At 38.4% G+C, this 27,984-nt stretch overlaps 1 protein-coding gene across 1 annotated transcript in view; it reads right to left on the bottom strand.

Moving 5' to 3' along the window:
• Positions 1–27,984, bottom strand: part of LOC106060293 (monocarboxylate transporter 14-like) — a 38,955-nt gene that overhangs the window by 5,268 nt on the left and 5,703 nt on the right. Inside the window, exons 2-9 of the mRNA XM_056040267.1 lie at positions 23,055–23,241; positions 21,867–21,993; positions 20,818–20,957; positions 19,485–19,608; positions 16,300–16,602; positions 11,422–11,544; positions 2,194–2,403; positions 1,460–1,559 (exon numbers count right to left, since the gene is read on the bottom strand). Coding sequence (XP_055896242.1) covers positions 1,460–1,559; positions 2,194–2,403; positions 11,422–11,544; positions 16,300–16,602; positions 19,485–19,608; positions 20,818–20,957; positions 21,867–21,993; positions 23,055–23,241 — 1,314 coding nt within the window. The remainder of the gene's footprint in view (positions 1–1,459; positions 1,560–2,193; positions 2,404–11,421; positions 11,545–16,299; positions 16,603–19,484; positions 19,609–20,817; positions 20,958–21,866; positions 21,994–23,054; positions 23,242–27,984) is intronic.

The raw sequence follows: 27,984 nt of genomic DNA on the forward strand, positions 1-27,984 counted from the left end.
TGAAGATGGACTGGTGCTGGGCAGAAGCGACTGAAGATGGACTGGTGCTGGGCAGAATCGACTGAAGATGGACTGGCTCTTGGCAGAATCGACTGAAGATGGACTGGTGCTGGGCAGAATCGACTGAAGATGGACTGGTGCTGGGCAGAATCGACTGAAGATGGACTGGTGCTGGGCAGAAGCGACTGAAGATGGACTGGTGCTGGGCAGAATCGACTGAAGATGGACTGGTGCTGGGCAGAATCGACTGAAGATGGACTGGCTCTGGGCAGAAGCGACTGAAGATGGACTGGCTCTGGGCAGAATCGACTGAAGATGGACTGGTGCTGGACAGAAGCGACTGAAGATGGACTGGTGCTGGGCAGAAGCGACTGAAGATGGACTGGTGCTGGGCAGAAGCGACTGAAGATGGACTGGTGCTGGGCAGAATCGACTGAAGATGGACTGGCTCTGGGCAGAATCGACTGAAGATGGACTGGCTCTGGGCAGAAGCGACTGAAGATGGACTGGCTCTGGGCAGAAGCGACTGAAGATGGACTGGCTCTGGGCAGAATCGACTGAAGATGGACTGGCTCTGGGCAGAATCGACTGAAGATGGACTGGTGCTGGGCAGAATCGACTGAAGATGGACTGGCTCTGGGCAGAATCGACTGAAGATGGATTGGTGCTGGGCAAAAGCGACTGAAGATGGACTGGCTCTGGGCAGAAGCGACTGAAGATGGACTGGTGCTGGGCAGAAGCGAGTCTAGATGGACTGGCTCTGGGCAGAATCGAGTCTAGATGGACTGGTGCTGGGCAGAAGCGACTGAAGATGGACTGGTGCTGGGCAGAAGCGAGTCTAGATGGACTGGTGCTGGGCAGAAGCGAGTCAAGATTGACTGATACTGCGCAGAAGCGACTGACTTTTATTTGCAGGACATGATCAGGAGAGAAGACACCATCAACGACTGGATTGGCCCTACCATTGATAGATATTCTATTCTAGATAGAGTGGAATTATTATTATAGCTTTTATATAGCGCTACTTTCATGCTTATAGCATGCTCAGAGCGCTTTGGTCCAATCTCATTTGTGGACGAGTTGGGGGGGGGGGGGTATCTAGGAGTTGGTTTTCCGTGCTGCCGGTAGGCGCTCAGTAAACACAACTCTGCCCGAGTCGGGTGTCGAACCTCGAGCCCCCTTCTAAGTAGCCAAGCCAAGTTCAAGCGCACTTAGAATGGAAAAAGATTGTAGACAGGTAAAGGTGAGTTTCTGTGAGGGGATGCCCACCTCTCAACCACATCCTGGCATATGTTAAGACATGTATTTAGCCAATCAGTCTACACGCTGCTCTTTTCATTCATAGTAGATACACATAAACACAATTTTAGAACCCAATGCCTGTTACAATGTTTTCTTTCTCGGGGTGATTTGTTAGAACATTTGGAATGTAACGTTTTGTTTCAGTATATAGACTTACCTAAAAAGTTACAAATGGATATACTGAAGAACAACCAAAACCATCCAAAGTTGATGAGAAGAAGTTTTGTGATTGGCGGTGAAATGATATTTAGTACAATCTGTGGACAGGATCACAAAACAGTTAAACAGCATTTCCCCAGTCAAGGGAGAATCCAGAGCTTTCGTAAGGAGGGGTGCATTTATTTTTCATAGAAACGTTCATCTATACTTATGTGTATGTGTGCGTGTTCCCTTAGCGTCTTGTAAGTTTCCACGTTCTATCTCAGCTGATGATATTTACATGTTAGCCTAAATCCCTACAAAATTTGGACCAGGACCTAAGTCACAAGAGATGGACAATAATTTAATGGTTCATTTGTGGCACCTAAAAGTGGTTCCAGCGTCGCACATTTGTGGAGTTACTTCCCTTGAGTAATGACTTGTTCACACTTACCTCCCTTATTTCAAACCGATAACATAGACTAAAGACGTGTTGGTACGCCCTTAATTTAACCTTGAAAAATTGCACACGTCTTAGAAAACGTCCAAAATGCAAGAGTGCAGCAATAGTGTTATCATAAGAATCATATCAGATGAAAGCAGCAACTTATGTAGATAATAATCAACATAATAAGAAAGATAATAAGAAACTTCTCTCCTTCAGGTCAAGGACGGATTCAGTAGTTCAGGAAGTCTATTTTTTTAAAAGTTATTCTAGTTTATTTCTATTCTTCTTGTTCAACAGTCTCTCACCTGGGAAGATAAAATAAGACCATAGTTGGTGGCATAATGTTTCTCTCCAAAGCACCGAAGGGCAGCCAAAGGAAAGAGAATGAACGCTCCTGTGAAGACTACAGAGATCAGGATGACCCAAAACATGTAGAGTGCAGGGCTGATGAAGAGAGTAAAATACCAGAAGACTGTGGCTACAGTGGTGCAGGCCGTGAATACAAGGAGAGTTGCCTGGAAGCAAACATAGAATTGATGATTAAGAAACGGAATAAATCGTTACAAATATAATTAAGTCAAAAACAAAACAGAACCGTAACTTACAAATACATAAACAAAACCTAATAAAATACACAGAAAGACATAAAGATAAAAGCACATTTTTTTATTCTACAAACGAGGACAAATATGTATAAGTTCTCTTTCTTCCCTAGTGCCATTAGAGAATGGGTTGCCTGAATAAGACATCAGAGTTGAAGTCATTGATTAACATGAATGACTAGACTAAAACATGGATTTGCGTAAGACGTCACTTTCTTCTCTGTTGAAGGAACGTCTGCAATTTATAAGATAAGACGCCATTAAAGTTTACGACAAGCAGACCACTTGTTAGGGCGGGTATGGCACCGACTTCCTCCAACTCAGAATGAGGCCCATAAACCCATATATATGAGAGATGGGAAACTTTTAAATTGGCCACCCTAAAGAACTTTTAAAAGGCGTGCACTTTGTTGCGGGATGTATTATGTTTTGAATCGGCTTAACTCCCCTCAAACTTGAGCATTCATTGTTTTCATTTCTCTACCACAGGAAGGGGACAAAGAAAGCTGGTCAATGGCATCCTTTGTGTTACCCTAGAGGCCTAGAAACTGGGATAGCATTGAAAAAAAAAAAAGGAATATAAAATTGAAAATAACCAATCACAACGTGTTTGCCTGGAACATAATCCGAGCGAGAAAAAACAAAACAAATTGTAATGGGCCTGGTACAGATAAAGAGAGTGGATCATTTAGTTTGTAATAAATAAATAATAATAATAATAATTGTAAGCATGGGCGTAACCAGGATTTTTCCAGAGGGGGGATGAATATGTATATATATACTGAAACCACGAAAAAAAATTATTAATAAGTAATAATAATTAAGGAAGATGTTTCTTACATACGTTCTTTGCATTTAATGTTTCTTACGTACATTCTTTGTACAATAAAATAAAACAAAGATGTGCATGTTTGCGTGTGTGTATTTTTTTTTTTTTTTTGCCTTGTATTAAAATCTTTAGAAAGAAAGCTAATTTCATTGTTGAATTCTTTTGACTTAGTAAATAACGGAAAACCTTACAGTAGATTTTAATATTACATAAAATAAATTGAATAATAATACCGCAGTTAGATCTAGCAAACAAAGAAACAATATGCTGGAGCGTAAAAAAAAAAACTACCCTTGACCTCTAACTAGTGGACGGGCATAATTTATCTATATGCTTGACTGACCATGCCAATGTGTTATCTTTTTTGACCGACACCCAACCAGTGGCGTAACTAAGGGGGGGGGGGGAGGGGGGGGGGAGAAATTTAAAATCCCCTCGGGCCCCCACCCAGGGGGGGCCCGCAAATGGGTGTCCGAAATTTATTTGTAAATATATAAATTAATATATTTGATTGACAAATAGTGTCAACGGGTGTCTTTTTTTTTTCAACATTTACGGATTAAAAATTTATCACAAAGACTAAACCTAAATCTAGGTCTATCAGTACGTTGACTTTGTTGACATTTTAAAAATACTTTTTCCCACAGAGATCAAAGTTTTTTTTAAAGTTAGTTTTACATTTTAAACTTTGTTGCCACGAATAAAACTGCACGATATACAGCGAATTCCAGGTATCTTGTTACCTTTACTAATAATAGATCTAAATGGCGAGTATTTTATGGCTACACTAATTAACCTTGAAGCAAAATTTACAGAATCGAGTATAACAGATCCAAAAGTTATTCTTAATAATGCTAGAATAGTCCATTATTCGGGTTTGGCGTCTATAATTTCAGAATTAAACTTCACTCTCGAGTTATTACCCCTCTTTTCATCTTTCCTCAATCCAATGGAAACTCTATTTTTATTTCCATCTAATCCTTTTGCTTTCGCACAAAACATAAACAAAAAACAATGACGTAATATCATATAATATTAGCACATCCTTCCTTTTGAAGTTATTATCACACCCTTCATTTTAAAGTTCTTAAGAGTGATATCTACTAGCAGGGCCGGCCCTAGCATTTGCGGGGCCCTATGCGAAACGGATCGCGTGGGGCCTAGTCTGGGTAGGGATAAGCATAATGTCAATATTATTTTTTTTTAAATTAGAAATTGGCCTACTTTCGTCTTTGCAATACATTTTTATCAAATGAAAGCTCGCAATGCCACTTTTTATTTATAGGCACCCCAAAATGTCAATTTCGTCTATTCTTCAGGAGATTTGAATAAATTCAAAAAAGTTCAGGAATTTATCGTATATTTTGCCTTTTCATGAGATTTCCTGGAGGCCCTGGAAAATCAGGAGGTCGCGAAAACCCTGTTATTTTATATACGTTATAATGGTTTAATTTAATAATGTACACTTAGAATTAGCGCGCATCCTATGAAAGTGCGGGGCCCACTGCGACCGCATAGGCTGCAATGGCCTAAGGAGGGCCCAGTCTACTAGGAACTTTAACAATTCGTCCACTTCTGGTTGTCTTGACTGGCACAACAAGTTCTCTAGACGTTGGTCTATAACTGTCTGTTTCGTTTGTTCCAACATTTTGCAGTTCATTGTCTCCATCGGTATCATAGTACCCAGAGATGTCTTCATCGAAACTCTTATTCAAAAAGCGTTGATTTCTTCTGTATGTTTTTCCGTTTGTCTTTATGTTGTAAGATCTGGGTGCTGAATGTTTTTTATGACAACTGCTTTCTGCCATGTTTGACCTAGACGAACTCTCCGACAGAATAATCTTTAGGTAGTTTTGCTTTTGCATTGTACTTCACTTTGCTTTTCATCTGTCGTTCGTTGAGTAATGTCTCTGCATTTTCAGCTACCGATGGTTTCAATAGTTTGGGATCAGTTGGAATGATTCCCTGAGTCTTCTACTCGTCATCAGTTGTGATGGTGAATACGGCAATCCGCTTATCGGAGTATTTCTATACTCGAGCATAACGAGATATGGATCTTTTCCACTTTTGTATGCTCTGAATCCTTTTGCTTGCGCACAAAACATAAACAACCAACAATGACGTAATACCATATAATATTAGGACAGAATCTTCTTCATGCAGTGGAAAATTAAGAATTTTTTGCCTATCTTGAATTCTGGTCAAAGCTCTTGCTCACAATTAATATAGTTCAGAAGAAACTACAAAAGTCTGGACTGCATATACGGGAAGCTGCTAAAGAAATTAGTACCCTTTCATGCTTTCTGCAAAATGATGAGAAACTGACAAAAACCCAATCCATCAAAAAAGCAAAAGAAGATAGTGAATACTATGGATTCCCTGTAATCAAAACAACCAGAAGAAAGAAAAGACTTGATGGGAAGTTGAGTTCTAATGTTGGAATGTCAATAGAACTGCAATTCAAACGTGTTGCGACAGAAGTGCTGGATAGATTTCATATGGAGATGAAGGGCAGATTGCAATGGATACCTTTGGGTTTCTTCTTGAACCAAGACACCTGTTAGATGAAGACCCGCTTATGACAAACTGTGCTACTTTTCCTGTTTGTATGATGAAATAAATGGAAAATCGCTTTTTCAATGATGTCATTGATGCACGAGCACTTTTCATCAACAAACCAGTAATGCAATCACCAATAGACATATTGAGGAAACAGGCTTCATATGGGAATTACGTGTGCTCAAACTTTGCGACCTCCTCCGAATACCGCTAACTCAGGCCACTTCCATTACGTCATGTGAGAGATTATTTTCAAAGCTCAAGTTCATCAAAAGCTATCTCAGGAGCACAATGACACAAGAAAGGCTTATCATGGCTTTAATGTTAGTGAAGTCACAAATACTAGAAAGTATCGATGTAAATGATGTTATAGATTTCTTTGATGCACAGAATGCACGACGTGAAGCGATATCAATTGAGATTTGTTACTTGTGCATTATTTAACAAATAAACAACGGTATTTTTCATTAAAAGAGTCTTTCTTACTTTTTGTTAAGTTTACTGATATACTGAACCAATTTGATTTGGGGCTTATATATTTTTGCGTACATTATTCCATGTCATATGTCGAATGTCAAAATGCAAGGGGCCCCCAAAGAGGTCAATCCCCCCGGGCCCCCAAATCCCTAGTTACGCCCCTGCACCCAACTCTATTGCGTGCGTATGCTCAAGAAAAAAAACAATGCTTGATGGTTAACACAAACAACTATACACACTACACTAGGACTACATGTGTAGGCTCACTAGGTATATCTGACCAGGTTGTTGGTCTGAAATTCAATGAACACATACATCTGACCACTATACAAGGCAGATTGCACTTTACTTATGAGAGATTTACAGTAGTAACTAGTTAAATATATACTAACATTATTTACATTGACCTTCCTACACACATCCTTTACAGTTGGTGGCATCGTACATACACACAGACACACTCATGCTATACAGATTTTTAGAAATACTGTTAAGTTTGTATAAATCAATCAGTAACAGAGTTTAAAACAATAAGGTATATAAAAGGGAAAAAAAAACAACCAATATAAGTATGTTATTTAACAGTTTCGTAAAATGTTCAGCAATACAAGATATTTACAAGACACTAAAGTATGCGGCTCCGGCTCCGGCCGAATATCAAATTTTACTATCCGGTCATATCCGGCCCCGGCCGGATATCAAAAAGTACTATCCGGTGCATCCCTAATATATATATATATATCATGGGCGTAGCCAGGATTTTTTTTCGGGGGGGGGGGGGGGGGGTTGGGGGGGATTTTTTTCTCCCCCCCCCCTCCCGCGAAATTTTTTTTAATATGTATTTATGTGTGTGTGTACATAGTCCTTATTGCATTCTGACTCTTTATTCTTTCGGAAGACGTTTATTGTGCCCTAGAATAGGTTCTTCCATGAGTTAGTGGAAAAATTGTAGATTCCCTGCCAATACTAGCATAGGGGTCTGGGGGAGCGCTAGGAGCGCCAAGCACTATTTCCGATATTGAAAGCCAACAAAATGCATATTCTGAGGTATCTACAGTGCATTTTCCTGTTATTAAAAAGTTTTATTTCAAAAACCTAATGTGCTATTCTTACTGACTTAGACCCTCCCGCGCCGTTTGGCGCATTTGCCGTCAAGCTGTTTCCATAAAATTGTAGATTCCCTGCCATTACCAGCAATGGGGTCTGGGGGAGCGCTAGGAGCGCCAAGCACTATTTCTGGTATTGAAAGCCAACAAAATGCATATTCTGAGGTATCTACAGTGCATTTTCCTGCTATTAAAAAGTTTTATTTCAAAAACCTAATGTGCTATTCTTACTGACTTAGACCCTACCGCGTCGTTCGGAGCATTTGACGTCAAGCTGTTTCCATAAAAATCTGTCACTGGTAATGTCTGAAGCCTCCTCCCACCTGCCATGAGGACCTCAATGAATGAGTGGCGTCAAGTTGTACTAGGATATCATTGCAACTCTTCTTATGCGTAATTCATTTTGTCGGAGAACATGTCCCGCAAACCTCATGCGTCGCTCTCTCACAATCTTACTAAAGGGTCGACTCCCAGTTTGGCATAGGATTTCCTTGATTTAAAGCCAATCTCTATAACTGACTCCTAAAATCTGTCTTAGCCATCTTTGTTGAGCCACATTTAGTGTTTTTCAATTTCGGCAGATGACTATTCACTGCAGTTTATTAAGGGAGCCCTGCCACAGGTAAAAATGTGTAACCACTCTTGAATACGCTCTTGGAATTAAGTGACTGTAGTTTGCTTTAGATTTTATATCGAAAAGAGAAGTTTTATCGTTAAAATCATCTGTTGGGGGTTTTCCAAATCATAATGCTCTGTAGGGGGATCTTAAACACAAAACCATCTGGAGGGGTTTTAAACTTTAAACAAACGCCATCTGTAGAAGAGGACTTTAAACTCAAAACCCCCGATTGGATTGGCTACGCTCAAATAATTTTAGTGTGTAATTTGCTTTTTTTTTTATATTGAAGAGGTATTTTTAGCATTAAACCCCTCTGAATGGGGGTTTAAACTCAAAACCCCTTTTGGCAACGCTCATAGCATTTTGAGTGCGTAATTTGCTTTTTTTCTTACACCGAAGATGTATTTTTTAGCCTCAAACCCCCCTGGCGGGGGGTTTAAAGTCAAAACCCCTTTGGCTGCGTTCATAAATTTTAGTGTGAGTAATTTGCTTTTATTTATATTGAAGAGGTACTTTTTTTTAGCTTCAAACTCCACTGGAGGGGAGTTTAAACTCAAAACCCCTTTGACTACACTCAAAACATTTTGAGTGTATAATTTGCTTTGTTTTTATTATTAAAGAGGTATTTTTTACCTTCAAACCCCGCTGAAGTGGGGTTTGAACTAAAAACTAAGTCAAAACCCATTTAGCTACGCTCATAACATTTTGAGTGTGTAATTAACATTTTTTTTATATTGAAGAGGGGGTTTATCGTAAATTTTGGAGGGGGTTTTAAAATCAAAATCTCCTTTAACTGTGCTCTTGGAATTAGGGGATTTTCGTTTGCATTTTTGTTTTGTTTTGTTTTATAGAAGAGGGGGGGGGGGTTAACTGCAAAAACCCCAAGTAGGGGGTTTAAAACTCAAAACCCCTAGTAGGGGGTTTTAAACTCAAAACCCCCTGGTAAGGGGTTTTAAACTCAAAACCCCATTGGTTGTGCAGGGGAAATTGATGGTTTAGTATTAAAATCTCACCTAAAATAAACAAAATCAAAGCAAAAAAACATTCACTAAATTCCGACCCCCCCCCCGGCTACGCCCATGATATATATATATATATATATGTGTGTGTGTGTGTGTGTGTCTGCGTAATTAATGTTCATTACATTATGTCCCTTCATTCTTCTAGACGTTTTTTACACACACACACACACACACACACACACACATACATACATTCATACATACATTCATACATACGTATATACATATATAGATATAGATATATAGATATAGATATATATGAGAATAATATAAAGCATTGTTTCTCAACCTTCAGCGAAAAAAAAAAACAAAAAAAAAAAAAACCCAGTCATGTTGAGGCCTTTCTCTTGCAAGCTTGGGATCATCCTATTAGAAATGACCTTTTGAATGATGTCGAAAATATTCTAATATGAATTTCTAGGCCCTTAATTCTGTTAGCAAGCTGTGATTTCTACCAATAAATAGGACCGCCCTCCCCCCACTTAAAGTTTATGATGCCATCGCTCCCTCCCGACCCCACCATATCGGCCAACATACTAGAGGGAGGTGCGCGAAATAATTTTAAAATAGGTTGAAATATAAATAATTAGTATATATTATTAACATAAGTAATAAATTCGTATTTAAATTGTGTGTATTCTATACTAAAATTCGTCCGCCCCCCGTCCCCCTTTTCTTCATCTTCCTTGTTAGCCTCTCTCTCTCTTTCTTCATCTTCCTTATTAGCCTCTCTCTCTCTTCATCTTCCTTGTCAGTCTCTCTCTCTCTCTCTTCATCTTCCATGTCAGTCTCTCTCTCTCTCTCTCTGTCTCTTCATCTTCCTTGTCAGCCTCTCTCTCTCTTTCTCTCTCTTCATCTTCCTTGTCAGCCTCTCTCTCTCTTTCTCTCTCTTCATCTTCCTTGTCAGCCTCTCTCTCTCTTTCTTTCTCTTCATCTTCCTTGTCAGCCTCTCTCTCTCTTTCTCTCTCTTCATCTTCCTTGTCAGCCTCTCTCTTTCTCTCTCTTCATCTTACTTGTCAGCCTCTCTCTTTCTCTCTCTTCATCTTACTTGTCAGCCTCTCTCTCTCTTTCTCTCTCTTCATCTTCCTTGTCAGCCTCTCTCTTTCTCTCTCTTCATCTTCCTTGTCAGCCTCTCTCTTTCTCTCTCTTCATCTTACTTGTCAGCCTCTCTCTCTCTTTCTCTCTCGTCATCTTACTTGTCAGCCTCTCTCTCTCTTTCTCTCTCGTCATCTTCCTTCTCAGCCTCTCTCTCTCTCTTTCTCTCTCTTCATCTTCCTTGTCAGCCTCTCTCTCTCTCTCTCTCTCTTCATCTTACTTGTCAGCCTCTCTCTCTCTTTCTCTCTCTTCATCTTACTTGTCAGCCTCTCTCTCTCTCTCTTCATCTTACTTGTCAGCCTCTCTCTTTCTTTCTCTCTGTTCATCTTCCTTGTCAGCCTCTCTCTTTCTCTCTCTCTCTTCATCTTACTTGTCAGCCTCTCTCTCTCTCTCTCTTCATCTTACTTGTCAGCCTCTCTCTCTCTTTCTCTCTCTTCATCTTACTTGTCAGCCTCTCTCTTTCTTTCTCTCTCTTCATCTTACTTGTCAGCCTCTCTTTCTCTCTCTTCATCTTACTTGTCAGCCTCTCTCTCTTTCTCTCTCTTCATCTTACTTGTCAGCCTCTCTCTCTCTCTCTCTCTTCATCTTACTTGTCAGCCTCTCTTTCTCTCTCTTCATCTTACTTGTCAGCCTCTCTTTCTCTCTCTTCATCTTACTTGTCAGCCTCTCTTTCTCTCTCTTCATCTTACTTGTCAGCCTCTCTCTCTCTCTTTCTCTCTCTTCATCTTACTTGTCAGCCTCTCTCTCTCTTCTCTTCATCTTACTTGTCAGTCTCTCTCTCTCTCTCTCTTTCTCTCTCTTCATCTTACTTGTCAGCCTCTCTCTCTCTCTCTCTTCATCTTACTTGTCAACCTCTCTCTCTCTTCATCTTACTTGTCAGCCTCTCTCTCTCTCTCTTCATCTTACTTGTCAGCCTCTCTCTCTCTCTCTCTCTCTCTCTCTCTTCATCTTACTTGTCAGCTTCTCTCTCTCTCTTCATCTTACTTGTCAGCCTCTCTCTCTCTGTCTCTTCATCTTCCTTGTCAGCCTCTGTCTGTCTGTCTGTCTCTCTCCCTGTCCCTGTCCCTGTCCCCCCCCCCTCTCTCTTCATCTTACTTGTCTGTCTGTCTGTCTGTCCCTGTCCTTCCCTCTCCCTCTCTTTCTCTCTCTCTCTCAGTTTTCACCAAAACAAAAAGGGAGAAAAATATTGAAAAATTCAATACGCCTTAAAAAAAAATTATTTACCTTTGTACCAAGCCAGTCTGTAGCTATGCCCCACAAGATACGAGCCAGGGAGACGCCAATGGTTGCCACAGTCCCTGTTGTGGTCAAAAAGTGGTCATTGTCAATGACCAGCTGCCCGAATTCCTGTAATACAGTTAATAATAGTAGAGATACTATCTATGAAATGAAACCAACAAGGAAGATTAAAACATGATTTTGATTTTGAAAACCAAAATAATTGAGTCAAATACTTTTAGGTTACAACGTACTCTTTGTTTCAGAGAGGGCGGAGAGAAGAGATACCTATAGGGCAAATCTATACACACGATACCAGCAAAGGAAATCCTTACACACAGCAAACCAAAACTCACGATACCCACACAACAAATGTATACACATGATACCCAAAAACTAAATCTATACACACGATACCCACAGGGCAAATCAATACACATGTGTGACAAGTCAAAAACTCGCTGTCAGAGTCACTCAAATTTATCACAGCATTAATTATTATTTTTCATTATTTATTTATTTTATTTTAATTATTTCCCCATCCTACCCCCAAATTCTTCACCCGCACCACCTTTTCCCCTCCAGGCTAGACTTAGTTGACCACATTGGAGATAGTTAGGCCACGTCTTTCGATTTATCTTCCCTTGACCGGGGCAAAGATACACACAGACTTTGATCTTATCGGCAGGATGTCTGACAGCCGCAGTGGACACCACCTTGTGTGGAATGCAAGTCACTCCTCCCCCCCCCCCCTTTCTCCCACGTCTCTCTTTGATCTAGGAGACCACGAGGACAAACACGCCCATTGACCTTCCCAATGTGCGACTCCCATCTCAAGTCTACCTCACGGTGGTAAGCCGAACTTAATCACAAGTTCCATCTTAATTACTTTTGTGCTATTTCCATTGGATATTATCATGTGTATTTTGCTTAGTTCATTTATATTTAATTAGTGCATTGTGTATTTCTCACTGGCGTAAGTAGAAAACATAAACCTGCCCTATGTATTTATTTAGTATTGCATTAATCTATTAATGCTACGTTGCTCAATTGATCGTTGATGCAACTGTATATATATTTTATTTCATTTATCTCGGTTGGCCGCCTTGATAATTTTACTAGCGCACTGATACTGCGTCTAGAAAAGAATTATCTCCCCTGCAGTCATTTTACTCTAGCGAGAGTTGCGCCCCTTGAATGGACATCCTCTCCATTCAAGCGCGATCCATTGTTCTCGACCGACGGTCGTGTGTAAACAAACCGTCATGGTCGCTGACCATCGCCCATTCCCCCCCCCCTCTCTCTCTCTCTCTATCCACCTGTGTTGTTTATTTGAGATTATTATTTCCCCTTCTATGTACATTTTATATTATCACTTTCCCTTTTATGTACCTTTTTATATTGCTACTATCAGCCATCTATTTTCCAAATCCCATTTGTCATCACCTCCCCATTGTGCTTTTAAGCAATTTTACAAATCTGACGAATGCACCTCAGCCGAGGGCATCGATAAGATGCATGAGAGACATGTCCTAACTTGTCTTTATTTATCCGCAGCCTCCCTCAGGTGTCTGCCTATTTATTTATTGGATCAACGATCTATTTACCTGCCTATTTATTCGCTATTTGCTGTTCAGTGTCTTCACGACACTACTCAACTGTACTACTTGGCGCTATCGGCATTGCCCGCCTATTCGACAGCCCACCTGTCATCTTATTAGGTGCGACGTCCCTATGGACTCAGGTCTGTGCGAGACGTCATAGCTACGCCAACCCTCTGCAACTCACTGGACATATCCTGTCAACTACGCTGCCCACGGCAGATCAGCTCTGCCCGCAGTAACCTTGTGCCTACGGTAGCCGGCCACCCGCCCTACTATGCCCACTACAGATATTAGAACTTGGGATTGAGACTCCACAAGAACTATATCACCGGCGTCCCTCTATCCGCTAGAGCGCCACCTCAAGCTGCAGAACCTCAAGCCATGACACAGCCAGCTGCGACATCAACAGGAAAACCAGCTAAGTCAGAGGACAAAGTGACATACTCTCTTATTAGGTGCAAGAGTGATGATTAGTATTATTTAGAGATAGATGCAAACCCTCCCCCTTTTTTATTCTTATATGTATATTTATGTAAATAAATATTCTTCATTTTAACTTTTGTATCTATCTTTCATTGCTTGTCTCGTTGCGTGTCTGCTCCCGATTCATATGCTGATAGGTTGGTGTGTGATAGCTTTAAAAATAATCATCCCCTAGACATTAAAACGCGCCAAACACACGTCACATTTCCCCACCTGTCACAACATGATGCCACAGGGCAAAGCAATACATGCGATACCCACAGGGCAAATCTATACAAACGATACCCACAGGGCAAATCTATACACACGATACCAACAGGTCAAATCTATACACACGATACCAACAAAGCAAATCTATACACACGATACCAACAGAGAAAATCTATACACACGATACTCACATGGCAACTCTATACACACGATGCTAACAGAGCAAATCTATACACACGATACCAACAGAGAAAATCTATACACACGATACCCACATGACAAATCTATACGCACGATACCCACATGGCAAATTTATACACACGATACCATTGGAGGAAATATATATACACGATACCCACATGACAAATCTATACACACGATACCAACATGACAGATCTATATACACGATACCCACATGACAAATCTTTACACACGATACCCACATGACAAATCTATACACACGATACCCACATGACAAATCTATACACACGATACCCACATGACAAATCTATACACACGATACCCACATGACAAATCTATACACACGATACCCACATGACAAATCTATACACACGATACCCACATGACAAATCTATACACACGATACCCACATGACAAATCTATACACACGATACCCACATGACAAATCTATACACACGATACCCACATGACAAATCTATACACACGATACCCATATGACAAATCTATACACACGATACCCACATGACAAATCTATACACACGATACCCACATGACAAATCTATACACACGATACCCACATGACAAATCTATACACACGATACCCACATGACAAATCCTTTTTTACGGCAATGTGAGAACGTATATAAGCCGTAAGTTTAAACGATTTACTATTACCTCGTATCTTCGAGGAATCTTCTTGGGTGTGCAAAAAGGTGGAACCTAAACACGGATCTCGAAAACGGCTTCAACAATCTTCCATCAACATCTTTCATCAACATCTTCCATCAACATCTTCCATCAACGTCTCTCATCAACATCTTCCATTAACATCTTCCATCAACAGCTTCCATCAACAGCTTCCATCAACATCTTCCATCAACATCTTCCATCAACATCTTCCATCTAAAGATTCTATCAACAGCTTCCATCAACATCTTCCATTAACATCTTTCATCATCATCTTCCATCAACAGCTTCCATAAACAGCTTCCATCAAAATATTCCATCAACATTTTCCATCAAAAGCTTCTATCAACATCTTCCATCAAAAGCTTCTATCAACAGCTTCCATCAACATCGTCCATCAACATCTTTCATCAACATTTTCCATTAACAGCTTCTATCATCATCTTCCATCAACAGCTTCCATCAACAGCTTCCATCAACATCTTCCATCAACATCTTCCATCAAAATCTTCCATCAACATCTTCCATCAAAAGCTTCTATCAACAGCTTCCATCAACATCTTCCATTAACATCTTTCATCATCATCTTCCATCAACAGCTTCCATCAACAGCTTATTTCAACAGCTTCCATCAACAGATTCTATCAACATCTTCCATCAACACCTTCTATCAACAGCTTTTATCAACATCTAACATCAACATCTTCTATCAACATCTTCTATCAACACCTTCCATCAACAGCTTCTATCAACAGCTTCTATCAAAATCTTCCATCAACATCTTCTATCAACATCTTCTATCAACACCTTCCATCAACAGCTTCTATCAACATCTTCCATCAACATCTTCTATCAACATCTTCTATCAACACCTTCCATCAACAGCTTCTATCAACATCTTCTATCAACACCTTCCATCAACAGCTTCTATCAACATCTTCCACCAACAATTTCCATCAACATCTTTCATCAACAGCTTCTATCAACAGCTTCCATCAACAATTTCCATCAACATCTTCCATCAACACCTTCCATCAACAATTTCCATCAACATCCGGTAATTCAACTGACTTTGAAGTCTTGACAAAATACATTCCCTCATCCTGGCGCGTGTTCTCTCTAAATCTATTCTACCGCTTTTATTTACCAGCCGAGTCTTGGGAACTTTTCTGATGATTTCCTGTACACATTGAGTAATGAACTATTTATCAGCTATTCAATGATATCTGAAACCTATTCTTATGTCTTCCCTATCCATCTGAATCTCATTATGTCTAACGATTGTAGAGAAAATACAATACAGTTCTCTATTCAAACAAACTCGTGATTGTTGATAGTTTATGTTTTTAGATTCTGATATTTTCATCTTTTTTTTACCTGTTTCAGTGGACCACTTCGGGGACCGATTTTGAGTTTGTGTTTCCACACAAACTATCTTTGTAACCTTGTTCTATGCTCAAATTACTTGATGAGTTGGGGGGGGGGGGGATGTATAATTAAAATCAATTACGACTCTTGTAATTGTGATTAGCTAAAATGAAATGAAGAATGCAGATTATTTTTTGTTTACTTTTCAATTCTAATGTTGTCATGATTTACAGCCAGTCTTGATATTTATCTAATGTCTTGTAGTTTAAGTTTATTCTAGGTTGTGTTCACATATCAATTTAAGTTGTTCGAATGTAAACAAATCCATTACCTTGTAATAATTATTTTTGATGATGTAACCATAGTGATTGAAGGCCAAGGCCAACCACAAGATATACAAGTCCAAAGTCTTCAGCGCCTCTAGTGGCGTTTTCTCCACTAGCTCATAAGCCATGCTGACCTTTTCGCTGGACACATTGGCACTTAAGCTGGTTCCTTTATGAGGTTCTGGGGCACCAGTAGGTTGAGCGAATGAGCTTTCAGTTTCAATGACAGCAGGCTCCCCATACTTAGAGTCTGGAGATTTTTTCTCAGGGATGATTGGACTAGACTCGTTCATTTCTAAAGTTTCTATCTGGCGAGAATAATGAAACGCGTTCTATAAGCTACTGGTAAAATACAATACAACTAAATCTACAAAAAACTTAAAATATACTGATCATAAATTACAACTTACTAAATATACATTATAACTTACTCAACATACAATTTAACCAACTTAATATACAATATAACTTCTTTAACACAAAATTCCTAGTAAATAGAAGAAGGGAGATAACTCTGCTAAATAATAGATTACGCAGTGAATAGAAGAAGAGAGATAACTCCGCTAAATAATAGATTACGCAGTGAATAGAAGAAGAGAGATAAGTCTGCTAAATAATAGATTACTCAATCTACGTCTCTTTTATATCTCGCTTCAGCGCCCTCAATTTTCCTAAATCCAAGTCTGTACAACGTTTGGGGTTTCGAAAAGAGGTCAAGGACTCAAACCCCTGTTAAATCGTGACCTCCGTGTCGAAGGCGCCGGTTAAATACGTGTATTTTAAGCGTAAAAATTTTGGAAGTAGAATTCGGCTGACTCATTCATCAATAGGGTTTGTTGCTGAACATAAAATTTATATATGTGTCAGACGCGAATAGCCCAATTTTCAGTAAAAGAAATTACAAAAAGTCATTTCTCTATAGAAGAAGTTACGAAGGCTATATAAAATACAACCACAGACCTATATATACTACAATAAATATGGGTTTTTGATTGCTAGTTACGATTTATTTAGGTAGGTGCTGTTTTACTATTACATACCAAGTATTAGAGTTTAGAAAAACCCAGGTTTGTTTCTTGAGCAACGCTATTAGCTAACACCTCATATCAGCTCTCCATTAGTATATTTAGATCTATAATCTAATTCTAGTCTAGATCTATATATAAAAATCGAATAGATCTAGTAATAGTAGGCCTATAGATTCTATCTTGAGACTAGATTGCCGCGTCTAGCCTGTGCTATGCCTATAGTCTGTTTTTATAAGAAAAAAGTCTAGATATTAATAAAGACTTAAGTTTTTTAATTATTATATTATTAGAATTAATTAGATATAGACATAAGTCAGACATAGATCTAATAATACTGTAATACGTTTACTATAGGCTACTCTATACTTAATCTACTAGACTAGAGATCTATCTATAGATCTATCTATAATATAGTCAATCTAGATCTATACAATATTCATTATAATACTTCTACTTATAATGACTTATTTAATATTTAATGACTTATTTAATAAGTTAGTACTTAGACTTAGATCTATTATAGTTTATTAATAGATTTACTTTTCAATGCCTAGACCTAAAAATAAAATTGCGAATGATGTCTATGACTGATTTTTTTTTTTTATAATAATAGGCCTATTAAATCTAGGTCTAGACTCTACTTAAATCTAGTCTAAAATAATGACTGTCTAAGACTTTAGATGATTGAGAAGTTCACATAGAGGTGTTTTTAATAATAAGGCATGTAAAAATAAAAAAGAGGCTCCTGTACTCAGTGATAGATTGCCTAACTTTCAACTAATAATAAATTAACAATTAACGTTGAATTACAAGAAAAGTAATCATTTTCCCGATATTGAAAAAAGGTGCCGGTACCCCGTACCGGTGAGTACCGTCACAAAAATATATGTATATCTCAATCTTCTTTCATTTAATTTTTTTGCGGGGTTATTGCTACTTAATACATTGATACCGGATCGATTTAAATAGGGCCTAAGTATACAAGCAGGATTTCGAGCATTGGATAAATTTATTTTTTAAGTACAAAGTTTTATGGAAGAAGCAATATATTAGTTGTTTGAAGATTGTAACTTCTTAAATTCAGGCTAAAAATATCGAAGCCTACATTTTTACTCTCATTTCTAAATAGTCAGAAGAGATGGACTGACTCATAGTGTAGCTTGTGTACATCTGCAAAAACACAAACTCAATTAGACTTTCAAAACCGTTAAAAGAAAAACTTTGTGATTATTTTGACTGTATAATTCTATTATTATTCCTTTTTAGAATTAGGATATAAACAAAAAATTGCCATATGACTTTATCTAACAGAAAAAAAAATTAAACTTACATCTATTTATGCGGTTATTTATAGTTACCTAGTAATATAAAATATATTGAACTAACACGTACATTCATCATAATGCAGCCATGCGATTTTTCGTTTATAAACATAGCATTATTTAGGACCAATATTTTACAAAGGCTGCTTGGAGAAATCAGGTATACTCATTAGGAGAAAAACGACCCCTTTACTCAAGAAAAATTTAAGAAACTAGAACGGACACAAAATAAACAGTGACATTCATAACAAAATAATATTCAAATTGATTAGAGTAACACCTTTTTAAGTAATCATTTAAAGTTTAAAATCACTACAATTTTTTTCAACAATTACTTTGTGTATTAAATTGTGTATCGGAAAATGCCGGGTACATGAAATAAGCTAGTCCTAAAAAAACAACACAGATCTTGGGTAAAATACTCATAAAATAAATTAATTAAAAAAGCGACTTCCGGCCCAATACTTTTTAATCAAAGAAACGAAACGGACTAGTCCAACAAACCCTTTTGAACATTAGTTGAAAGTCAAGGCAGTTGGTCTGGCCACACGCTGCTACCTAAAGGTGAGCTCTACATCGTTTGTCTTGCAAAGAGGAATTATATTTTAAAACGATATTTTGTCTTCTCTATGTCCATGTTACCTTGTGTTCTGTTGTATACCATGGTTGTGAGGACAATTAGATAATGTCCCAACTTGACCTCCAATTAAGCCTTTTAATTAGTTAAAAACCGAAATGTTTAGAAATGTGTATGTTTTACAGAGTGATCAAAATGAAATTTAACTTTAAACTTGACATTGAACAAGTGCAATGTCCAAAACTAACAACAGAAATAATGACCTCATCTCCCTCCTCTGGATTCCTGAGCAGTAAGACTCCAATCATTTGTAGCCCGACTGTCAGTCCACCAAGTACAAGAAACAGTGTGGGGATTCTGTTCAGGACTTCCGGTTGAGTAAAATAGCTAGAAAAATACAAACAGAAAAATATGTTAAGTTTGTTGAGCACACACCTTGAACATACTAAGGAAAGTAACATGAGGATATCAAAGTAACAAGTCTATGGAACAATGAATCAAAGTAACAAGTCTAGGGAACAATGAATCAAATTAACAAGTCTATGGAACAATGAATCAAATTAACAAGTCTATGGAACAATGAATCAAAGTAACAAGTCTAGGGAACAATGAATCAAAGTTACAAGTCTAGGGAACAATGAATCAAAGTTACAAGTCTAGGGAACAATGAATCTTATATTATATGATACAGACGTTACTTCAAAAAAAGAAGATGATAAATCAAAGAAACCAAGTCTAGGAAACAATGAATCATAGAAATAAGTCTAGGAAACAATGAATCATAGAAATAAGTCTAGAAAACAATGAACAAAAAAGTCTAGGAAACAATGAATCATAGAAATAAGTCTAGAAAACAATGAACAAAAAAGTCTAGGAAACAATGAATCAAAGAAATACGTCTAGAAAATAATGAAAATAATCAAGTAAACAAGCTTTGAGATTCTGTTATTTGATCAAACAAAAATTGTTCATGTTATAATGTTTGTGTGTTTCTCTTCGTTTGTTCTGTTCCTGTCTTGTGTTGTCTCTTTCAGCTTTGGATTGTCTTGGGCATCTTTTTGGGTTTCTCTCTTTCACCTTTGCTTTTCCTCGCCCCTGGCCTTTTTCTTTTTTTTTTGTGTGTTTTTCATTTTGTTTTTCTCTCTCCTTTTCTCTCTGGTTTTTCTTTTTCTCATAGATCTGTCCTTTTTTGTCCTTGATCCCACTTTCGGTCAGGGCGTTACAAGGTCATCTGTGTGTATGTGTTTCGTGTTTGAATGTTGTTCGTATTTGCATCTCTAGTGTTGTCATTACGCTGATGTGGTCACTTATAGTTAAACAGAATTTTGATTAATATTGGACCAATAAAAATTATCTTATCTTTTCCTTTGTATCTCTCTTTAAAATATTCTGTATTTATCTGTTCTCTCTCTCTAATAAACTGTCTTTTTTGGATCTTCAATCTCTTTCTCTCTCTCTCTCTCTCTCTCTCCACTCATACACATTTAGAATTTCATTCTTAAAGTCATCTAAAGTCATTTCGTTTATTTTGGTCTAGATTTCATCTAACTCTACACCAAAGCTCAATTTTTACAAAATGAACTTATAGGTACTTACGTTGTGTGGGGACCTTTGGCATCAGGTTTGAGGTTCTCTGGGTTAATGTAGAAGGTAATGAGCTCATTGTAAAATACTGCTCCTCCTCCGAAGCCAGTCATTAGAGCCCCGCTAGCCAGACCAATACGTCGAGGCATCCACTGAAAGAAATACATTGTATTCATACATAGCGGTGTGTATGAGTGTCAATAACAATAATAAATGTGTGCGATTAAAACTATTTGTAGACATTTTGTTTTTGTTGAGCACAATTTCACTTCTCCTACATGCTCAGTGCGCTCTGGTCCAAATTATTTTTGTGGACCAGTTTGGGGATTGGGGGGAGGGGCCGAGGGGGGTATTTGTGAGAAGGTTTCCGTACTGGCTCTTCGAAAGCAATTTTTTCTTTACAAAGCTTCTATCACACTCACTCTGTCCGACTGGTAAAAAGTTTATGCACGTTATTTCTCCCACACCCAATCTCGGATCAAACTGAAATTTAGCATAGTTATTTATTTTACCTGACAAAACAAGAATCAATAAAAAAAAAACAACAATTAGTTAATTAACTATCGGTAATTAAATATTTTGTTGGTATTTTGAACAAGGGAAAGAAATTATATTTGAATGATGCGGCGGTATAGGTTGAACTATTCCCCTTTACATCCTGTAAAAAGTTTGAAAGGAACAATAGATAACAAAAAAACCTTCAATTTTAATAAGCACTTCTCTGGCACAATGGTGTGCTGACCTGTGGAGGCTTTAGAGTTCAAATCCAGGTCGTTCAATTTTTTTTATAAACGCATTTAAAAAGCGATCATTCAGATACCTCCCCTTTCCAACTGGTCATAGGATCATAGCGTATTGAGAAAACTAAAAGCATAAAATTGCTCTAAACAAAAAAAAAATTGTTAAAAATATTTCTAATCTAGTCTAGATCTATTACAAATTTGACTGATCCAAACTAATTGATACAATTACACTCAATATAAGCTGGGTTTTTTCTTTAAAGTTTTTTTTTCCTTGCTATTTACTTTGTTAATTAAAATACTTTTAGAAAATCAACTCACCTTGATCACCACAGGTAGGGGCGGACCGTAAGCTAGACCGGCGCCCAGTCCACCCACAGCACCAAAGGTTATAATGAGTGCTACCATGGAGTGCTTGATGGCGAAGTAGCTGCAGAATGTAGCGCTGCTGTAAATAGTACAAGACACACCTACTGATAAATAAAGACACACCTACTGATAAATAAAGACACACCTACTGATAAATAAAGACACACCTACTGATAAATAAAGACAAACCTACTGATAAATAAAGACACACCTACTGATAAATAAAGACACACCTACTGATAAATAAAGATACACCTACTGATAAATAAAGACAAACCTACTGATAAATAAAGACACACCTACTGATAAATAAAGACAAACCTACTGATAAATAAAGACAAACCTACTGATAAATAAAGACACACATACTGTGGTAGAAATAAAGTGCACAATTATTTAAGGGGACAAAACCCTACAAATTTAGCCATATATGTGAATACTGAAGATTAAATTTCCCTTTTTGGTATCCAACAAAATAATTGATTACCAGTAATTAATTGACTGGGTGGCGCAGTGGCTGGGTAGTTAAGCACTTCGCTTGCGAACCTGGGGTCTTGGGTTCGAATCTCAGTGAAGACTGGGATTTTTAATTTTGGGATTTTTAGGGCGCCCCTGAGTCCACCCAACTCTAATGTGTACCTGACTTTAGTTGGGGAAAGTAAAGGCGGTTGGTCGTTGTGCTAGCCACATGACACCCTGCTCGTTAACCGTGGGCCACAGAAACAGATGACCTTAACATCATCTGCCCTATAGATCGCAAGGTCTGAAAGGGGAACTTTACTTTTACTTTTAATAAATTGAATAATGGGTTAATTTTTTTTTTTGATTCATGTCTCGTCTATGCCAATTAATAATTGTGCAAAGTTTTAACTTAATTCGAGATTGGGTGTGGGAGAAATAACATGTACAAACGTTTGACCATAATGATTTGATATAAGCTTTGTAAAAAAAATACAACAACTAATAAACAAATAAACTTGCTACGAAGCAGATACTAACAAATTACCTAGTAATTATTTCTTTTACCTATTTAAAATTCTTGCCGTATCCAGGATTCGAACTACGAAGCTGTCTGTGTAATGTAGACGTTTACATTGCAATGTAGATGGTAAAAACAAAAGCAAAAAAAATCTCACTGACCTATGTATAACTAAAGCTACTATGACAGTCATCTTGGGTCCGTACATGTTGCTTATGTAACCGGAAGCGATGATGGCCAAGGAAAACGCGATGAAGAACGCCGAGAAGATCCATTGTGGGTCCACCACGTCATGGTCTGCTGGTAGGTTGGAGTTGTAGTATGAGTTGATATATGTCGCTAAGTTTCCTGAAAATAAAAGAAACAGCTATTCCTTAGACAAGCCCAGGTTTCCAAGAACCAACTTTGCGACAAACATAATTTGTCAAGAACCAACTTTGCGACAATGAGTTATATGCATAGACATAAATAAATATAGACTGGCCGATTAAAGAGTTTTATGAAACGAAAATTTGTGACTTGCAATTTTGTGTACTTTATTATACAGCATTTACTAGCAGTATAAAAGTTAAGTATTCATATCTATTTCAGCCATAACTTATATAAGTATTACATTATTTTCACTAGTGTTTTTTTAATCTCTAAGAATGAAGATCATGCAATTTTTCATAATTCGGAAATCCGAATACAATAGATATACATGTTTTCAAGTTACATGAAGTTACTTCCTTCGGCCAGTCTATATTTATTTATGTCTATGGTTATATGTAAACACATGTTTTGAAGAACCAACTTTGCGACAATGAATGATATGTAAACATATGTTTTGAAGAACCAACTTTGCGACAATGAATGATATGTAAACATATGTTTTGAAGAACCAACTTTGCGACTATGAATGATATGTAAACATATGTTTTGAAGAACCATGTCTGCGCCAATGCTGCAAGTTATCTCGTTCAACGCCCCAACGGATTACTAGGCACGTGCCTAGCAGGGGCGGACTGGCTACATGGGCAACTGGGCAAACGCCCGGTGGGCCGGTGCCTAAATGGGCCACATGAAATGTCAGTAAGTCCTGTAAACTTGATTGGTCTCACCTTACCTTTCATAAAGATCTTGACATACTTAACTGTGTATTAAAACCACATAATCCGAGATAATGGATTCGCTTATAGGTTTAGCGTACTTCTGTAGTAATCCTTTTTTCACACACTAAGAGATAACAAACAAGATAAGACCTATGTTGTTTTTTTAGTCCTATAGAAGTCGAACTAGTGTAAACATACTCGTATGAATCTAAAACGGGACCCTGAACTTCAACCTAGGAAGTATTCCCTGATGTTATGACCACCAAACAGTGGGGTAGTGTCTTGAAACAATTTGAAGTCCCGAGAAGTATTAAACATTTAGGTAACGAATGGATGAATTGAAATATGACATTTGGAATTTACTAACGATGTCTTCTGTGGAGATGGTTTTAGGGAGATGATTATGAAGAGTGCTGTCCTGTAATAACTGCCCCCATGGCTAGTACTGAATGGAGGGTACACTTATTAGGAAATCATCAACTAGGGTTTTGAGTTAGTGCTAACGCTGTCATATAGGTAAGTGACTAGTCAAATACATTTTCTACCCGTTTCTGCACGTAAAGAAAAGGCTAAAAAGCAGGATTTCATGGTGAATGCATTCATCTGTTGCTGGGAATTTGACATCATTTGGGGGCCCGGGGGGCTTGACCTATTTGGGGGCCCCTGCATTTTGCGTAATATTTAATATTGAATGTAAAAAACACTCATTTGGGGGCCCCCTCAAATGTGGACCCAGGGGATTTAAAAACTCCCCCTCCTCCCCCCACCCTAGCTACGCCACTACATTGTTACTTCAAAATTGCCTAAACATCCCACAGGACAGCCGGAAAGGTGGAGGGAGGATAGTGGGCGTCAGGCAGAGTTCGAACCTGAGACCATCGAGACGATACTCCAGAGCGCATTACACACGACCAGGCAGCCATCTAGTGTTATACTTTACTCTTTATGTTATACCAAAATAATGGTTAAAACAACTATTATGATGACGACTGCACAGTAGATTTTTTTTTACCTATTGAGATTTCCTATAGCACTTAAGTCTATTTATATACAGCAAGTTATAGAAACCCACGTTAGCCTAGATGCGTTCCGTTTTTTTGCATATCAGATGCAATCAAATTGTGGGCCAAATCGTAGGGTAATGCCCGGACCGATTTTGGCCCCCAGCAAACAACAGTCACCAATTCTATGAGCGTAGCCAAGAGGGGTTTCGAGTTCTAAAAACCCCTCCAGACGACTTAAAACCCTCTCCAGGGGGGAATTTATTTCGGGATGGGGGTGGAACCCCAATCCTTCCAGGCTACGCCCATGCACTACATATTTAGCAGTATCAATGAATATTGAAGGATTAATTTCCCTTGTTTGTATCAAACAAAATAATTGATAACCAGTTATTGATTGACTAATTGTTTTTTTTTTAAATTGATTCATGTCTTGTTTATGCAAAAATGTTTATGCTTAGCTTCAAATTGATCCGAGATTGAGTGTCGGAGAAATAACGTGTATAAACCTTTTTAATACACAGACAGACAGACAGACAGAGTGAGTTGATATAAGCTTTGTAATAAAAAAACAACAATGATTGCTAGTATAAAGATGATACTAAGAGATGTCACGTGTCTAGTCATTGTAAATATATTTACATAAAACATCAGCTTCAAATTTCTGTTAAAAGTATGTATTGGGGCCATCAGGTAGGTAAATGTTTTTGTTGAATTCATCGAACTGACTGACTTAGTCATAGAGACGTCATTTCTTGACAAGGTGGCTGTGACTGTTTTATTGGTTTTTACATACTAAATAAAGTGATATCTGGGGCATTTTTTTACGTCTCGAGAGTCGATCTTTTCACTTTGCAACTTCTTGTGTGACTAAAGAGGCCCATCCTTGATACACAGCTGCGATCGCAGGTTGGGCAAATGTGATCACCAGGCGCCGCTGCATTATCGCCCTTCTTTCTGCTTCAGTTATGTATGGCACCTGCAATCCGTGACCCTTCCTTTATGCTCTCTCTCCATGTAGATCTATCCAGTGCCACCTCTTCCCCAGCTGCTAGTGTCGATTTTAAAGAGCTTCATCTCGCGTTTGCATACATCCGTATAATGTAAGAGTGGGCGACCAGCGGCTCTCCTGCCTTCTATTAGAATGTCTTGTGGATGTCGACCTACTGGCATTCTACGAACGTGGCCAAGCCAGCCAAGGCGTCTGCTGCTGATAACAAAGCGGATGTCCTGGCATCCTGCTCTTCGTAGCACTTCCTCATTGGTTATCCTATCTTGCTACCTTATTTTAAAGATCCTCCTTAGGGCTTAGGCATCGGAGGTGGAAGACATTCAGCTTTTTTTCCTGCCATGAGTAAGTTGACCATGTTTCACGTCCGTATAGCAAGGTGCTCAACACACAGGTCCGGTAGACTAGGGCTTTAGTACTGTTAGTCAGTAATATGTTGTCCCACACTCTTTTCTGCAACCATGACATTGTGGCCATTGCTTTGCTATCATGTTAATGTCTTTATCCAGTAGAGTGTTGTTGGATATGATGGAGCCGAGATAGCAAGAGTGATCCACAATTTCTAGTGGTTGGCCATTAATGTTTACTTGAGGTGCAGTATTTGTGTTCTGGACTAGTATCTTAGTCTTGCTTTGACTAATGTTTAAGCCGAACTTCTGGCAAGCAGCAGATAGTTAGGGTTAGGGTTAACCAGGAACTGAAGCTGAATATCAGAATCAGACACAATAGCTGCATCATCAGCATACAGGAGTTTCCTGATGAGTAACTTCCTAACCTTGGTTTTTGCCCGCACCCTTGATACATTAAATAGTTTTCCAGAGGATATTGTATGGAGAAACACAACTTCGTTTATGTCGTTGTACGGATAATGCAGTAGACAGAAGAAGAATATGCCAAACAGAGTAGGTGCGAGCACACATCCCTGCTTGACACCACTGCTAACCTCATAAAGTGATTTAAAAAAACACAAAATGTGTGTGTGTGTGTGTGTGTGTTTCCTAGAAGTCTGTAACCTGATTTGAGGCGGTCACGAGAACTAATACCATGGTTGAATGTTACAAAAACACAAGTTATTGTATTGATACGCCCCGCTTCTAGTCGATACTTCACAAGTTGTTGCAACAACATTAAAACGAAAAAAAATGGAAAAGGGAAACAATATCATAAACAAAAATATTAGTTCTCTCCCCTACCGAGTTATTCATTACACTAGATTAGAGCTAGTTTCACACACAACTTATTTCTCCTTCTTGTTCCATTCTAGCACTAGATGTAATGACCACACTTCACTCCCACACATTATAGCACTAGATGTAATGATCACACCTCACTCCCACACATTCTAGCTCTAGATGTAATGACCACACCTCACTCCCACACATTATAGCACTAGATGTAATGATCACACCTCACTCCCACACATTCTATCTCTAGATGTAATGATCACACCTCACTCCCACACATTCTAGCTCTAGATGTAATGACCACACCTCACTCCCACACATTATAGCACTAGATGTAATGATCACACCTCACTCCCACACATTCTATCTCTAGATGTAATGACCACACCTCACTCCCACACACTGTATCTCTAGATGTAATGACCACACCTCACTCCCACACACTGTATCTCTAGATGTAATGACCACACCTCACTCCCACACATTCTAGCACTAGATGTAATGACCACACCTCACTCCCACACATTCTATCTCTAGATGTAATGACCACACCTCACTCCCACACACTGTATCTCTAGATGTAATGACCACACCTCACTCCCACACATTCTAGCACTAGATGTATTGACCACACCTCACTCCCACACATTCTCCCCTACATGATTACGTCACATGCTCCAATGTCTGCTAACAATCGTAGTATTTTTTTTTAGCTCTAACTGTGAGCCCTTAATTCTTATCATAATAATGGTAATAATAATAATGCGTGTCTTCATAAATCGACCAATCGTAAATTATATTACACA

Source organism: Biomphalaria glabrata, chromosome 9 (assembly GCF_947242115.1).
Source record: "Biomphalaria glabrata chromosome 9, xgBioGlab47.1, whole genome shotgun sequence".
Lineage (NCBI taxonomy): Eukaryota > Metazoa > Mollusca > Gastropoda > Planorbidae > Biomphalaria > Biomphalaria glabrata.